The following is a 16,549-nucleotide window of genomic DNA, read 5'->3' as shown; positions in this document are numbered from 1 at the left end:
GGGAGGGGGGGAGGGAGGGAGAGGGAGAGGGAGAGAATAAGTGTCACGTGAGTAGTAGTGTATGCTGAGCACTTACCTGTGAGGGCCCAGGTGTCTGGCTCTCTTAAAATGGCCAATCCCTTTACATCCTGGGGTTGAGCATCCACCATGTTCTGAAGCTTCCATTAACTCTAATGGGCCTTAAAATAAAATTAAAAGAAAAAGAAAGTGGGACAAAAAGTTAAGCAGACATCGGTAAGAATTAAATGTTTAGGATCAGAAAAGGGGAAGAAAAAAGTCCTTAAAAATTCAATTTTTGAATCAACATATACAAACAGAAAAACAAGCAGATTCTATAAAAGTTAAAACTATATTAAAAATCTCTATTTTATAGAGTTTTCTCTTTGATTTCATTCACAACCTATACAAACTTGTAGAACTAGATAAGTAAGAAATAACTTTGCATACTAGGTGATTCAAATAACATGAGTTTGCAATTTGCCTTTAGTCCACATGATTTATCTTTCTTTCTTCAATAGTGAAATGGTAAACTCTGATCTGTCTCAGAATTCCATCAATTACATAAGATAAATCTTAATGAGAAAATTTTATACAATAGACACTAGTATGGCCCTATGTATAAACGTGGCTGTATAACCAATGTGATCCTGCAATCTGTACACGTGGAAAAATAAGATTAAGATTACATACCCCATTTGAATCAAATGTTTGATATGTCAAGATCATTGTAATATTTTGAGCAACTAATAAAAAAATTTAAAAAAATATTTATCAAGTAGATAATATAATTTACCTAATACTCACACACTGTGAAAACTTCAAACACTATGTAACAATATGGGATAAGGATTACAAACCCCCTTTCTGGCTCTTCTCTGTATACTGACCTTTCATGTGGGCCACATAGGGGACGCTTTACCCTCCCTAATGTGCCTCTAAACATTCAGATTCAATCTATATCTGTATATGCACACGTATCAAGTTTCTGGTTTTGTTTTGCCATATAAAAGGTACAATACAGATGAGTACTGCTCTGAGACAATCTCCTTTGGTTTTTAACTTGTCTTATAAATCTTCCTGTGGCAATATTAACATTCTTCATGACTTCTGTACAGTGTCTGCAGTATGGTACACCACAATTTATTTAAACAATATTTCCAAGTTTTGTTATTTTAGACATGCTGCAATGAACACCATGTACCTGTGTTGTTGTGCCCATAAGCAGTTTATAAGCAGTAACCAAAAGTAAATAAAGAACATTGATATTTTTTTAAAAAAACATGACTATAGTATATCATATTTCCTATGTTTTTTTCTAAAAGTTATTTATCCTCCTCCAAAACCGAGATCATGATATGTTAAGTACTCTTTTCATCTGTTTTTAAAAACTGAATTAAACTGAAATGTTTACTGACATAAATGTAGATTCACATGTAGTCAAAAGTAATAATACAGAGGAAGATCTCATTTACACTGCCCAGTTTCTCCCAATGGTAACATTTTGCAAAACTATAATATAAGGTACAAATATTAGGGTTATATGTTAAATTTAGATACTCTGACACACTGTCTTTCAAAAAGTTAGTGTGTGTGTGTTGAGTGTGTGTGTGTGTGTGTGTGTGTGTACAGCATTGTATATATTTTGTTGTGTTGTTGTAGGGGTTTTTTGTTTGTTTATTTTGGGCAGTACTAGGTATTGAACCCAGGGGCACTCCGTCACCAAGGTACACCCCTAGCTCTTTTGATTCTGAACTGAGATTTTCCTGCCTCAACTTCCTAAGTCATGAGGATTACAAGTGTGAGTTGCCTCACAAACGACTAATTTTAGAAAGCAATGCTTACTTTTTAATAAAAGTAAAAGAATATCTATATACTTTTCCAGGCACTATTTTTTCCTTTATGTTTTTGTGACTATGATAATTAAAAATCTAATAAAAAAGGATTATATAGTGTATAAATATATAGTAGAGATAAAAAGAGAAGGGGAAAGGGATTTTAAAAAATTACACATGCTACAAAAGCAAATGGAAATATTTGTTCAAGTTATCCTGTGTCTCTTACTCAAGGGAGGCTGAAGAGGATGTCCAGTTTTGGAACACCAGCCTACAGGGTGAATGTCAGGAGAATCTGCATCTATCCAGTAGTCATAGCATCCATTCCAGCCATCAAAGTGAACCTATAGAACAGAAGGACATTAACCATCACAAAAATTCCTATGGTAGAAGTTCTGCCCATAGCATAACTTTATATACACTCTCCTAACTCACAAATTCATATGGTGAGACAAAAGGCCCTTTACATACCTTCAACATAGTATCTAAGCAAAAAATGCCAAAGGCTTCTGAACATCAGTTCTACAGGTGTACTGTGCATATCTTTCAACATTATAAGTAACGTGAGTACAGCAAGTATTACAGTATCTTCCTGTGCTCTACATCAAACACCCAATAAATGTTGCTGAAACAACTAAAAAACCAGGGAAAAAAACAAGGGGAGACAGAAAGGAAGAGTGCAGAGGAAGACCTTCCAAGTAGATGTTAACTAAGGATTTTACAAAAGAATTCAATGCTCTACTGCAAATATATCCAAATATATCCAAAATACCTCTCCAGTAAATGCATTTTTAAATATCTTTTTTTTTCTTGTAAATCAATACAATATCTCTCAAAGATACAAAGAGGTCAGTGTTGTCAACTTTATTGGTCACCATGTAAAAGGGCAGCTGGCCTTTTAGTCAATGTCACTAGGAATCAGTTACATCTTTTAGGTAGCATGTATTTTTTTTTTTTTTTGATCTTTTAAAATGAGAGAAAATACTGAAATGCCTTATATATTTTACCTTTTTTTCCCCATTGATTTCTTTTTTAAAGTCTACGGATCTCTAACTCCTTCTAAGGCAATATATGCCAAGTGGATTAAAAATTCAAATATTAAAAGCTGAACAACAAATATTGTAGAAGAATGCATGAGTGAATTTACTTGTAATCACGACAAGTCACCAAACTCAAACCCATTAAAAAATAAAGACTGATCAACCCGACTATTAAGAGATGTAAAGCTTCAGAGTGGCAAATACAACCACAACAAGACAGAAGACCCACAAGAAACTTGAAAAACACACAAATTACCCAGGTGATCAAGCACCTTCTTCCTTAATCTTTATTAAAACATATATCAACACAACAGACACTAGTATGGCAATATGTAAATCAATGGATGTGTAACTGATGTGATTCTGCAATCTGTATATGGGGTAAAAATGGGAGCTCATAACCCACTTGAATCAAAGTGTGAAATATGATATATCAAGAACTATGTAATGTTTTGAACAGCCAACAATAAAAAATAAAAAAAAAAAAGAACATGTTAAAAAAAAAATAAAATAAAAAAAATAAAACATATATCAATATAAAAAATTAAAACTCCCAACAGAAATATGATAGATACAAATAGCTCATTATCAAGAAAATAAATATAAGTGGTTTGGTAAACAAATAAAGAGACAATTTCACTTAAAACTAAAAAAACTACAAATTAAAGCCACAAGATGCAATGCTTCACCAAAACTTGCCAAAACTAAAAATGCCCACATTTTGGTGACTTCTATTGCTGGTTAACTATGAGAATAAACGGGCACTCCCATAGACTGCTGATAGGAGTGTTAACTGGTAAGACATTTCTTGAGAGATATTTGGCAAAAACAATCAACAAAAATACATCATCACTGACTTGATCATCTCAACAAAACAGTTTGTAATAGAAAACAACTAGAAGTAACCCAATGATCCACTATCAGGAAACTGGCAAAATAAATTATGGTATGTTTGCAGGATAAATAGTATGCAATTATTAAAAGTACATATTTATGGGCTCAAAATAGTGTCCTCTTCAATGAATCCACTTTCTCAAGCTTAAATCCGCCCNCACAGATAAGATCTTAACAAGGAAAAGAGACTCTTAAAGATTAATTACTTAGCTGACAGTCATACAGCTAGTTAGGAGGAAAAACTAGACCTAGACCTCAAGAATCAGAAATAAAATAATTCATCATTCACATACACTGAATATAAACAGCATTCATAGTTAACTCAAAACCACCCTTTCCTCTGATCAAAAATAATAACATTAAGAATGACATTCATGTTAATTTTCTGAAAACACAAATTTGTAACATCAATTCTACCAATAAATGAGTAATCATAATTTATGACATTATAGTAAGTTTTAAGGATTCTAATTTTCAATTCATCAGAGTAGATCACCTTTGCTGTACTAAACATGAAACTCTAATTATTTTGATCTTGCCATCCCTAGATTCTTTCTTTTACATAGGAATCAGTGTTAACATAACTCATGCTCCCTTTATTGTAAACAACAAAATTTCAAAAATTTAGTATCTGTCTTTTGTAAATGAGCTCCAATCCTCAACAAGATAAGTGACTCTCTACCCTGGATACACACCAGAATTATCTATGAATACTGGGGGGAAAAGAGACTCTTAAAGATTAATTACTTAGCTGACAGTCATACAGCTAGTTAGGAGGAAAAACTAGACCTAGACCTCAAGAATCAGAAATAAAATAATTCATCATTCACATACACTGAATATAAACAGCATTCATAGTTAACTCAAAACCACCCTTTCCTCTGATCAAAAATAATAACATTAAGAATGACATTCATGTTAATTTTCTGAAAACACAAATTTGTAACATCAATTCTACCAATAAATGAGTAATCATAATTTATGACATTATAGTAAGTTTTAAGGATTCTAATTTTCAATTCATCAGAGTAGATCACCTTTGCTGTACTAAACATGAAACTCTAATTATTTTGATCTTGCCATCCCTAGATTCTTTCTTTTACATAGGAATCAGTGTTAACATAACTCATGCTCCCTTTATTGTAAACAACAAAATTTCAAAAATTTAGTATCTGTCTTTTGTAAATGAGCTCCAATCCTCAACAAGATAAGTGACTCTCTACCCTGGATACACACCAGAATTATCTATGAATACTGGGGGGAAAAGAGAAGAGGAAGAAAAGGGCAGAGCCCACCCTGGAGGTTCTTACTGCACAGGTCTGGCTTGGGTTGTGTCCACCTGTATGTCATTTACTAAACTTCTTAGTAACTCTGATGTGCATTAAGAATTGAGACCCAATGATACTAAGTAGGACATTACTGTATGGCAATATAGTCTCCAAAAATCTTAATAGCATCACAGATCAAAGAGTTTCTTTTTAATTTTCCTCAGGTATAAATACAAATAATGTTTATATTGAAGCTATTAAATCTAGTGATACCATATCCTTTCCAAGTTTTCATCTAAACTGACATCTCAGTGTGGCAATTTAAAGGTGATCTAAGATTAATATACCTTAGACACTGATGATAGATCTAATACCATTTACAAACTATGCTAGTAGACAATCTGAAGATTTTTAGAGGCTAAAATTTCAGATATAAAATTTAGTTTAGAAATCAAGAACAAATGCATTCGGAAATATACTATCAGATTTATGTAAAGATGCACAAAATAAGTATTAATCTTAACATCCTAACTTTAGAAGCCTAAATTTAAAAACCATTAGGTAAGTTTGTATAGTTTCAGTTCATCTTTGAAAACTTCTAAGACTTTAGTCTGTAGCATATTAAGAGTTTTTTTTTACCAAACAAAAACATCATGTTATAGAAACGTTTAGTAACCATTCTCCTTTTGCTGGGTACTACCCTGAAATAAAGCCAAAGGCCTAATAAGAACAGCAGCAGAGAAAGACACATAAACATATCATATGACACATTTACAAACTTTACAAACACAAAAGAGAAATATAAAATTATTTACACAATATTCTATTGTAATAATCCTGAATTAAAAACAATTCAGCAACACTGTTGAATTTTATTATATTTCTAAGGTAAACAGAGTATTATTGATCAGAGCACAGAACAGATAATGTAACTGTTTAAAACTATAGTTTAGGAAACTGGATACATTTTTCACCTAGAAGTATAATTTAAACCCTTTATAAAAACTGTATACAGTGACAATTTCAAGATTAAAAGTTATATTTTAGAAAGCACACTATTTCTTTAAAAAGAAGAAAAGATTTGGCCAGCGTTTGTTCATATGAAGGCAACTCAGTAAACACATTGAAGACCCAGGAACTTACCTCCAGTGTCTCCTGAAATTAAAGTTATACTTGAAAAGGCATCAACCCACAAGGACAAACAAGAAAGGAAAGCAGCTGATAGTTGGGAAATGAGGGTGCCTGCAGAGGGGATCAGAACAGAGCCACTCCGTTCCCCTGCAGAAGCCAAAGAGGACTTGGGCTAGATACCCCAGGTGGGTGAAGAGAAGGGTCTCAAAAAGGGCAAGACTGGTTCCCACTCTGAATATGGGACTGCTTAGAACTTTATATCTGCTCCTCCACTCCACCCAATGAGGCAAAGGCCCTTTTCAGCCACCCTGCAAAGGAGCAAAGGTTTGCTTTCTAGAGAAAAACCATTATGGGCATGTGATGAAGTGCAACATGGATCGTTTCACCCAGCAGCAGCCAAGTTCAGCCTTCCCCCAGCTGCAGACCAGCAGAAACCTATAGGCTCCAGATGCCAAAAGTGGGGATCTCTCTGGGAGAAGCCTGCCTCTTTGCTTTCCTATGCCATGGCGCAACCCATCAGTCAACCCAGGATTTCCCCTTTATCAGTTACCTTAGGTACTGATAAAATATTAAATGGTAAATTCAATATTTTTAAAAAGAGAGGGGGAGAGAGAGAAACCACATTCACATAACTTCTATCACGAGATCTTCTTAAAACAGTTCTATTTTATTAGCAAGTAGTGTTAATAATCTCTTATGCTGTCCCTAGTTTATAAAGTAAACTACATCACAAGTATATACATATGGGGAAAATTGTGTGTGTGTGGGTGTCAGTACTATCTCTGCCTTGACCACCACTGGGGGTTCTTAAACATGTCCCCACAGAGAGGAGGAGCAACTCTAAGTATACCCATGAAAGCAGGCAATGTGTGGTACCTCTTTCTTAATATGAACAGAATCAAAGATCACTAGACATTTGAGGAGAGCCAACGAAAGCAGAGACCATGCTAATTAAGAAAGAAATTTGCAGGAAATAAGCAAGGAACAGAAGGAAAAACCATCACTTGTATCCTCAGATTAAAAAATAATACTAGGACAAGATATAAAAAGAGATACTATTTGAAAAAGAAGAGGACCAGAAAAAAAAAATCTTAAATTTTTTTTTTTAAATCACAGGTGTAATTTAAAATGCAATAGGAGGTTTGGAAAACAGGCTCAATATTTATAAGGACTTAGAATTAAAAAAATAAAGAGAGTGAGAGAGAAAGAGTTGCAGAAGAAAGAAGGAAATAAGAGGGTCAACCCAGTGCAGTCCCAGAATAGCAGGACTTCCAGAAAGAACAGAGAGAAGAGGAAGTTATCAAAACAACAATAGGAGAACATTTCCAGAAACTGAAGGACATGAAGCTCCATGGTGAAAATGCATAAGTACTCTGCCTGACAAAGGAAAAGACCCTTGCAACAAGGCACACTACCACAAAGCATCAGAACATCAGCCAAGCAAAGACAGACCTGCAAGCTTCCAGAGTCAAGAGGAACATCACCCAAACAGGCAGAATCAGAATGGCCCTGGGTGTGCCGAAGCCCAATGCCATGTCTGAGAGGAAGGCAGAACTGTGTTCTTAACACCTAGGGGGAACAGCTCTTTACCCACAACATCTTGCCCAGTCACGGAAAGAGTCAAACACAAAGCTGGCACGCTGGCATCTTCAGACATGCAAGGAGTCAAAGAATCCGCTGCTTACACACCCTTTTCTTAGGAAGACTCAAAAAGACGTGCTTCAGCAAGATAAGTGTACACAAAGAGAATCAAAGTGCGTGACTAGACTTTGAGATTTTCAGGAAAATGAAATACAACTTAGTCGTGTGTCATCAAAGAGAAGTCCCAGGCTTAGACTATATCCACTAAAGAGGCGGCTGCTGAGCTGTGGGGAAAAGATTTCAAGGAAAAAAGGAAAAGAAAAACACACTTGAGCTTCTGACTCCAAACACAAATACTGGAGCATTTGTTAAAAAATTCATGAGGACGTGGAAGATTTTAAAAAATAAAATAAAATAAACTATGAAGAGATCATCGGTGCTCAGAAAAACAAAAAGTCTTAAGAAAAGACTACTTGGCACAGTAGTAGTAACTCATAATGAGAAGAGTGAAGGAGAAAAAGGAAAGAAAACCAAACCAATATTGTATTGCTGAAAGAATAAGGGAAAATAAGAATGGCTTAAGATCTAAATCCCATTGTTGAGACAATAAATTAGTATAACTGCTATGGAAATCAGTATGGAGGCTCCTCAAAAGATTAGGCATGGAACCACCACATGACCCAGCTGTACCACTCTTGGATATTTATCCTAAAGAATTAAAGTAATCACACTGCAGTGATATGTGCATCCCCATGTTTAGAGCAGCACAACTCACAATAGTTAAACTTGGAACTGGCCTAGGTGTCTGTCCAGCGATGGATGAATGGAAAAAGAAAATGGTGTGTGTGTGTGTGTGTGTGTGTGTGTGTGTGTGTGTGTTTTAGTCAGCCATAAAGAAAAATGTAGTTATGTCATTTGCAGGAAATAATTGGAACTCGATACCACCAGGTTAAGTGAAATAAGTCAAATTCAGAAGGTGAAGGGTCACATGTTTTTGCTCTTATATGGAAGCTAGAGATGAAAATGGAAAACAAAGATGCAGGATCTCCTAAACATCAAAGAGAAATCAGTGGAGGAAAGGGAACAAAGGGTGAGGACAGAAAGGGAGGGGGGAATGTTGTGGAGTGGTATTGGTCAAATAATTTTGTTATATGTGTTCACGTACAATTACATAACAACACATCCCATCAATATGTACAACTATAATGTACCAATAATAAAGTGTGGGAAAAAAATCTAAATCCTGAACTATCATAACAGGAAGAAGCCTTACTTAAAACTGGTGAACTGAGAAATGCCAGGATATATAATATTTTAGAAAACTGTAGATAAAACATCATAAGTAACCACCAAGAGTGCTGAAAGTTCTTGCCTCTGGGGAGCCAGACTGGGGACTGGAATGGATGGAGAAGGACTGTATTATGTTCTGTTACAAAAACATATGATAGGAAAACATTCGGAATGTTTTTCATCAAGATGGTCTGATAAAATATCAGATTTTAAAACTTTTTTATTATAATAGCCCAAAGTGTGGAATATTATATATTGTTTAACTTAAACATTGAGATTTTTAAGACTTGATTTTATCTCTGAGAAACTTAAAATAATAAACCACACTAATGACTTAAGTATATATTTTCCTCTTCTTTTTCTTCCTTTGCAAAAAAAAAAAAAAGGAATAAGCTTTCCTGCTATATCACCTCTCATATTATTAGAAAAACTCCTACTGTTGAAACCTTTTATATTTTTACAACCTCCAGTGAATCTGGAAGTGAGTCACTGCCCCTGTTTACTGACCTTTAAAGGTGATGATACATACCAAGATATTTGTACAGTGTTCACCTTCAGCTGTGACTTTCATTCCAGTAATTATGCAAAGGTTATCATCAACTGTACAGCTCACAGCCAGTTCTTTTGGGGGGTGTCAAGTACTGCCACGGATGTTGTTTTGGAGGAAGGATTCAGCTTCAAGTAAAAGGCTGGATTCTAGCCTAAACCTCTCCTGTTAACTGAGTCCTCTACTTGAGAGTGTTGAACGGCTCTGGGACAAAATTTCCTCATATATAAAAATCAAAGAGTTAACCTAATTTTTTTTTTTATTCTGAAACTAATACATGTTCCTGAAACTATTACACAGAAACCATTAACAAGAGAAAACTAATGATTTATTAGTCTTGACACCCTGAGACAAGCACCGTTATTACTACAATGTTTTTTTCCGGAACTGTTTACCTGTTCTTCAGAATAAAAAGAAGAAAATCAAATAATATTATACATAATATTAAACCTGAACTTTTTACTTCTCAATATTAAATACGCATTTGAAATGCTACATTTTAACATCATGTAGATGTACTTTATCTTGCCATTGGTGCCTGTGTTGTCCTCAGTGTTAAATACCGTACCCAGCATGGCTGAACTGGGTGGGAGCTTTTGTTGTTGCATATTCCTTTTCATTATTCCCCAATATAAATTCCTATGACTGAAATTCTTGAATTAAAGAATGAAAAATATTCTAAGATTCTGGTGTCAAAACTTTTCTTCATAACAGCTGGGATACTTTATATTCCTACCAGTCATTATGTGAGAACAACTTTTCATGCACCTAAACTAAAATCAGTTGTACTTTTCAATTCTGTGCAAACTGACTTATAAAGATAGTGTCATTATTAATTCCACATTTTTTTGATTGCTGGTCTATATTGTTTTTAAAAATACTTCTACGTCTAAAATATTGTGGTTACTTTATGATTTACACCAGAACCAAACACAATTTGATAAGAAAATGCACTTGAAAAAGATTAACACAGGCCTCACATTATTTCTAAAATTTTCACAAATGTTACATGATTATGTAACCTTAAGTACAATTAAACATTAAAATTTCTATTTTATATAAATACTACATTGGTTTGGTTTTTCATGTTATTTTGAAATTTATTTTCTCATACGTTATCTCATTAGTTAGTGGAGGATGTGATTTTCTTTTTTAAATGAGCTTATGATTAAGGCTCCTATAGCATGGAACTGAGACTTAGTTCTGCCACTGCCAGTAATGAACAAAGTAATTCATTTAATCTTTCTGAGTCCCTGCCTCATTAATAAAATAGGGATGACAGCACACATCTCCCACGTTATAATTACTACAAATGTCAACTAATGCGAGAACACTGCTACCCTGTAAAATGCCATGTACGACGAATGTCTTGCTGTTATAACTATTATTATCCTAACTGCAATTCCAAACAATCCCATGAAGGAAGAAAATGGATACTGTTCTGGTTGAAAAGGGAAGTAAATGTTGAAGCCAGAAACAGATAAAACCTTCAACAGTGCCCCTAACCTGGAACCCTACACTCGCTGCACCACACTCAACAAACTAAACCCACCTTCCCCAATATTCGCTTGCCTTATAAGAGGTTTTTATGAATCTCTATTTTTATTTATCAAGCTATTTATCTTTATTTGTCCTATATTCAAAGACAGTATATTCTTCTGAAAAGACTACATCTAACACACCCTACAAGAAACATTAATTATTTTTAGAAAAACATACTATTGAAGAATGAAGATATGTTTTCTTCTGAACAGAACATTAGTTTGTTGTGTCTACATTTCTCCAAATACTCAAAACCTTAAATTACTACAAATGTCAACTAATGCAAGAACACTCACCTCCAAAGAGAAAATGTCTGAGGTAGATTAAAGGAAAAACTTGGATGAATGCTGTCTTTTCAAGAAGCATAGTCACTGACTTTGCATATTCCTATTGTTTAAATACAGGACTTTACAAGTATTTTTCTGAAGTTTCCAGGCATGGCACCTTGTAACAAAAGCCAAAACCAAAGCACACAGAGTACTTACTTTTATTCGGTGATCATCTGTGTCTGCGACAGTTGCTACTCTAATGAACATGGGGTTTCTTTTGTCTACAACTTCAAGCTTCATTTTTTTCTGGAATCCATGTGGAGGTTTCTGCCATTAACAAAAATGTCATAAAGTGAGATTCAGAGGAAGAACAGGTGGGCTCGATGTTACGAAAATAAGAAATAGTTGAGCTATTTAGGGAATCAGCTTTTTAAACTCTCAAGCTCCCAGATTGGCTCTGGATGGCACCTTTCCTATCAAAAATTACTATCCCAAGGACACATGCAAGAGAAACAATCTGAGTGCCTAGCTGTGGAGTGAATACGTAAGGCTGAGCAAAAATATTTTAGTTATTTGATTAGCTATAGGGACGATGACAATTTTTAGCTGGAGGTAGCTCAGCAAAACTCAACAAGCATAAAATCCGATTTTAAAAGGGGGAGGAAAAACATTCAAGTGGCTAAGACATGACACCAAGACTAATAAGTGTTAATGAGAGCAAAAAGCAGAAGAGAGCTTCAAAAAAAAAAAAAAAAAAAGAAAGAATATTAGCAAGATACAACAGATCCCACAGGACAGAAATGGAAAAGGGGACCCAGAGCCACCTCCACCTCAAACCCCACAGACACATGAGCCTCTGGAGAAGTTATAGGCAGCAGAAGGTGAGGGGATAGCTGGGCACGGTGCAGGACTATGCCAAAGCTTATGTTTTGTAAGCTTCTGGTCCCTTTTCTGTAAAACAGAAGAGTGTGTGTGTGTGTGTGTGTGTGTGTGTGTGTGTGTGTGTGTGTATTTACCAAAAACAAAAAGCCAGTAACAATTATGACTTACAAAATTTTTAAATTTTAAAAATATCTCACTTATCCTTTTATTTTCTTCTTAAATGTTTACCAGGACATTCTCTTTTTGTTCTTGAATTTCAGTGAATAAATAATGTCATCAACACAAATTAAATAAATATAGTGCAAAACACATCATCTCACCACTTTGAAAGCTCTTGCAGGAGCTGGTAAAGAATTTGTTTCTTCTAAATATTTATCCCAAGAAAAATGTTTCACATTTGGATATCCTACAAAATAAAACAAAAATATTATATCCTATGAGTTTTAACCAACGATAGTGAGAAAAACAAAATGCTCTATGAAAAAATTATGAAATATTGCTACCATAATAATCTAGGCAACTCTTATTCACATGCACATAACATCTCTAAATCAGTCACACACTCAGAACTATTTGTAATAACCACTTTGTTCTCATCTAGATCATGATTTCTCTATCACTTTTCAGATGAAAATTATATATACACACACACACACACACACACACACACGTGTGTGTGTGTCATTTACATTCTCAAAAAGGATAGATTTAGACATAAGACACATAAATACATTTTAATCTAGCAGTTGTATACCTTACTAACAAAATTTCATGTATATGTATGAAGACAATGCATAATTATTTGTAAATGTGAAAGTAGAAAAACAAATTAAATAGACACTCAATATAGAAATATGCAAAAATGTAAAGCACACATGAAATAGGATTTATTAGAAAGAATACTTAAGATTTATACGTGTTAATATATGATATTCCAGATAAGGTCAAGGAAACACACACAAATCACAGAATATTATTAATAGAAGGTACAAAAATAACTATCATTTCCTCTCTCCCACTGCTTTTTGTTTCCTCCAGAGCCTAAAATCCATTAGGTAGGCATGAGCAGACATTAATGGTAGCCCAGTAGGATAGGAAATTTGCTACACAAAGGGGACTGAGAAAATAGGTAAACATATTAGAGATAATGGAAGCCAGGTTTCTCCCTGACAGAGAAGAAAGGCATAAATATGGACAGAGTAAAACTGGAATGAAGCCAACAGTATTGGATTTGAATCAGAGCTAATAGTATCAATCCATGGTGTCAATATATACAGATGCAGAAACAAATCAAAATATGAGTTTTTGTATATATTCACATATGTGTATATATTTCCTAAGTCCATTGAGAGGCCTGCGACACTCCAGTAGCAAAAAGCACACCTAGCAATCAGATCTTAGATTCTAAATTTCAATCTCGACAACATCAAAAAAAACAAAAAAAAAACACAAGGATCTCTGGAGAAATGTTTGACTGTAGGACTGGGTCAAGGCAAGCTGAGCCAGAAAGTATGATGCTCTCAAAAAGTGGTTAAGATATGTCAAAGGGACAGGTCTCCCAATTGCTAAAATTTCACAAAAATCTTACATGAAAATAAATAATGCCACTCCCTGATTAAAAAATAATAATCTATGGGTCCAAACACATAACTGAATGAGTAAAGGAAAAGTGAGAAAGGTAGTCTTTTCAGAACAATGTTAAACAATTACAAAGAGTTATGGAATAAGAAAAATTACATTTTATCAACTTAGAATAATAATTCATACTAGAAATATCAACAGATGCCAAAACTAGTGAATGAGACTGAGATATAGGTTAGTTAAGGAATCTCAAAGTGTATCTCCAAAAAAATACATATTAATTACAAATAAGAAAATAACTACATTAGTGAGAAACCAGGCAAATTTGACCATTATCAATTAATGATAGGAAAACTGACATCATGTAAAACCTGAGAGGATGCAATGAGAACAAAATGCATAATCTGCTTCTGATCATGAGGAAATACCAGTCGTACTGAAGTAACAATCTATAAAATGATTTATTTGTAACTCTCAAACATATTAAGGTCAGAAAACTCAAAGACAACTTAACTGAGGGAGACTACAGGGGTCTGCTATTGAATGCAAGGCCTAATCCTTTTGCTATAAAGGATATCATTGGGACAACTGACAAACTTGAATCAGTTTCTGGGTCAAGCTAGGGTACAGATAAATTTTATACTATCTTTGAAACTTTTCTGCACTAGAAATGTTTTAAAAGCACATATGCAAGTCTATTTCTATCTATACATTTTTAAAATATAGTTTTAAGAAACATAATGTGCACAATTTAAGCATTTAAATCAGAATAATCTACTAAATAAAACTGATATAGTTGGGCATGGTAGTTCATGCCTGTGATCCCAGTTACTTGGGAGGTTGAGGCAGTAAGATTGAAAGTTCAAGGTCAGTCTTAGCAACTTGGTGAGATCCTATTATAAAATACAATTTTAAAAGACTGGGGATATTGTTCCACGGTATGGTGCTTTCCCAACATGTGCAAGGGTCTGGGCTCAATCTATAAAACTGCAAAAATAATGATATGCAGACAAACATGTGAGCACACACATAGGGAAAAGTGCTAATGACAAACTAATATTGAAGTATTAAGAAAGAAAGTGAAATAAGCCAATCCCAAAAAACCAAAGGCCAAAAATTCTCTTTGATATGTAGATGCTAACACACAATGGGTGGGAGGTGGAGGGAGAACAGAAGTTCTTTGGATTAGACAAAGGGGAATGAAGGAAGACAAAGGGGAATAGGAGGGGATAGGAAGAGGAAAGACAGGAGAATTTATCAGATATAACCTTCCTGTGTTCATATATGAATTCACAACCAGTATAACTCCACATCATGTTCAACGACAAGAATGGGATCTCATTAGAATCATTTATACTCCATGTATGTTTAATATGTCAAAATATATTCTACTGCCATGTATATCTAAAAAGAACAAAAAAAAATTTTTAAAGATAACAAAAAAATAATTTAAAAATGTGAAGATATTAGTTTTTAGGGGAAAAAAAAGTAAAGACAGGTATGTTTACAGAAAAAGTAACACAGGGCCAGGAGGGCTGGCTGGTCAGGGGATGGACTCATTCTTGAAGCAGCCAGGGAGGTTCAAGAATAGCTGCCCAAGGCACCTGGCTGATAAGGATTTCTTTTCAGACAGGTGGTGGGAGAATGAGTCAGGAATTTCCCTTTACACCAAGGGTGTCTTTTTTGTCATGGAGCAAAGAGCAACATCAGCACATGCCCAGTAAACCACTCTTATAATCTGCAGGTTGTGGTTGAATTTTTTATTGTGGTAAATTACATATAATATAAAATTTACTATATTAATCATTTTTAGGTATCCAGTTCAGTGGCCTTAAGAACATTCCATTAGGCATCATGTACTTTTTCTTCCTCCACCAAATTATAAAAGGCAATGAAAGCACAAAAAAAGTGTTGACTCTCTTATAAGAAGTTGGCAATAGTGCCTTACACCATCCCTTCCCAGGGTACATCACCAGGAACCTCTGTTCACTGTTTTTTTGTTTTTTTAAATATTGTAATTTATTTTCTCCTCTTTTGTTTCACAAAGCTCTTATACTATTGACATATGGTTCACTGTTTATTTACCAAATTTCTGAGTATGACCAAAAATGTTATAGAAAGAAAGGATTGATATAAAACTAGAAAATATTAGAATTTAGAGTTCTAGAGTATAATCTAAGAGTAGTTTAGATGAGAGTGACAAAGAACAACTACGCAAACAGCTAGCTTATTCTGTAAGCTATGGGACACAAGAGGGCTGAATACCAGGCATTTCCAGGCAACACCATATTTGGGCAGTGATACCACTAACACCTTCTGCTAACACTTCATAACTTAAGTCTCTTTCATCTTCAAAACAACCCTGTAAATTAGGTCAGAGGCTTTCCTTTCCTCCCTTTAACATACCAGAAAACTTAGAAGTGGAAGGGACTAGGCTCACCAGCCACAGGAATGGCTGGTCCCCTGAGGAAGAAGATCAGACAGTCTAAGTGAGGCACTGCATCAAGGAACTGAGGACAAGCCTTGAAATGAAACCAGTCCCTAGAATGGAGCGAGACTAGCATTTAAAGCTCCAAGCTGGTATCTTAGGGTGGTTTTGATTTGCATTTCTCTGACTGCTAGAGATGGTGAGCATTTTTTCATGTACTTGTTGATTGATTGTATGTCCTCCTCTGAGAAGTGTCTGTTCAGG

General features: G+C 34.6%; 1 protein-coding gene across 10 annotated transcripts in view; it reads right to left on the bottom strand.

Annotated features, from left to right (window-relative positions):
* L3mbtl3 (L3MBTL histone methyl-lysine binding protein 3) overlaps window positions 1–16,549 on the bottom strand; it is a 112,006-nt gene that overhangs the window by 35,379 nt on the left and 60,078 nt on the right. For all 10 annotated transcript variants that reach the window (XM_048798195.1, XM_048798209.1, XM_048798210.1 and 7 more), the window contains 4 exons: window positions 12,597–12,682; window positions 11,611–11,721; window positions 2,062–2,176; window positions 77–179 (listed from right to left, as the gene is read on the bottom strand). In XM_048798195.1, coding sequence (XP_048654152.1) covers window positions 77–179; window positions 2,062–2,176; window positions 11,611–11,721; window positions 12,597–12,682 — 415 coding nt within the window. The remainder of the gene's footprint in view (window positions 1–76; window positions 180–2,061; window positions 2,177–11,610; window positions 11,722–12,596; window positions 12,683–16,549) is intronic.

Source organism: Marmota marmota, unplaced genomic scaffold (assembly GCF_001458135.2).
Source record: "Marmota marmota marmota unplaced genomic scaffold, marMar, whole genome shotgun sequence".
NCBI lineage: Eukaryota > Metazoa > Chordata > Mammalia > Rodentia > Sciuridae > Marmota > Marmota marmota.
This window is presented reverse-complemented; position numbering and strand designations above follow the sequence as displayed.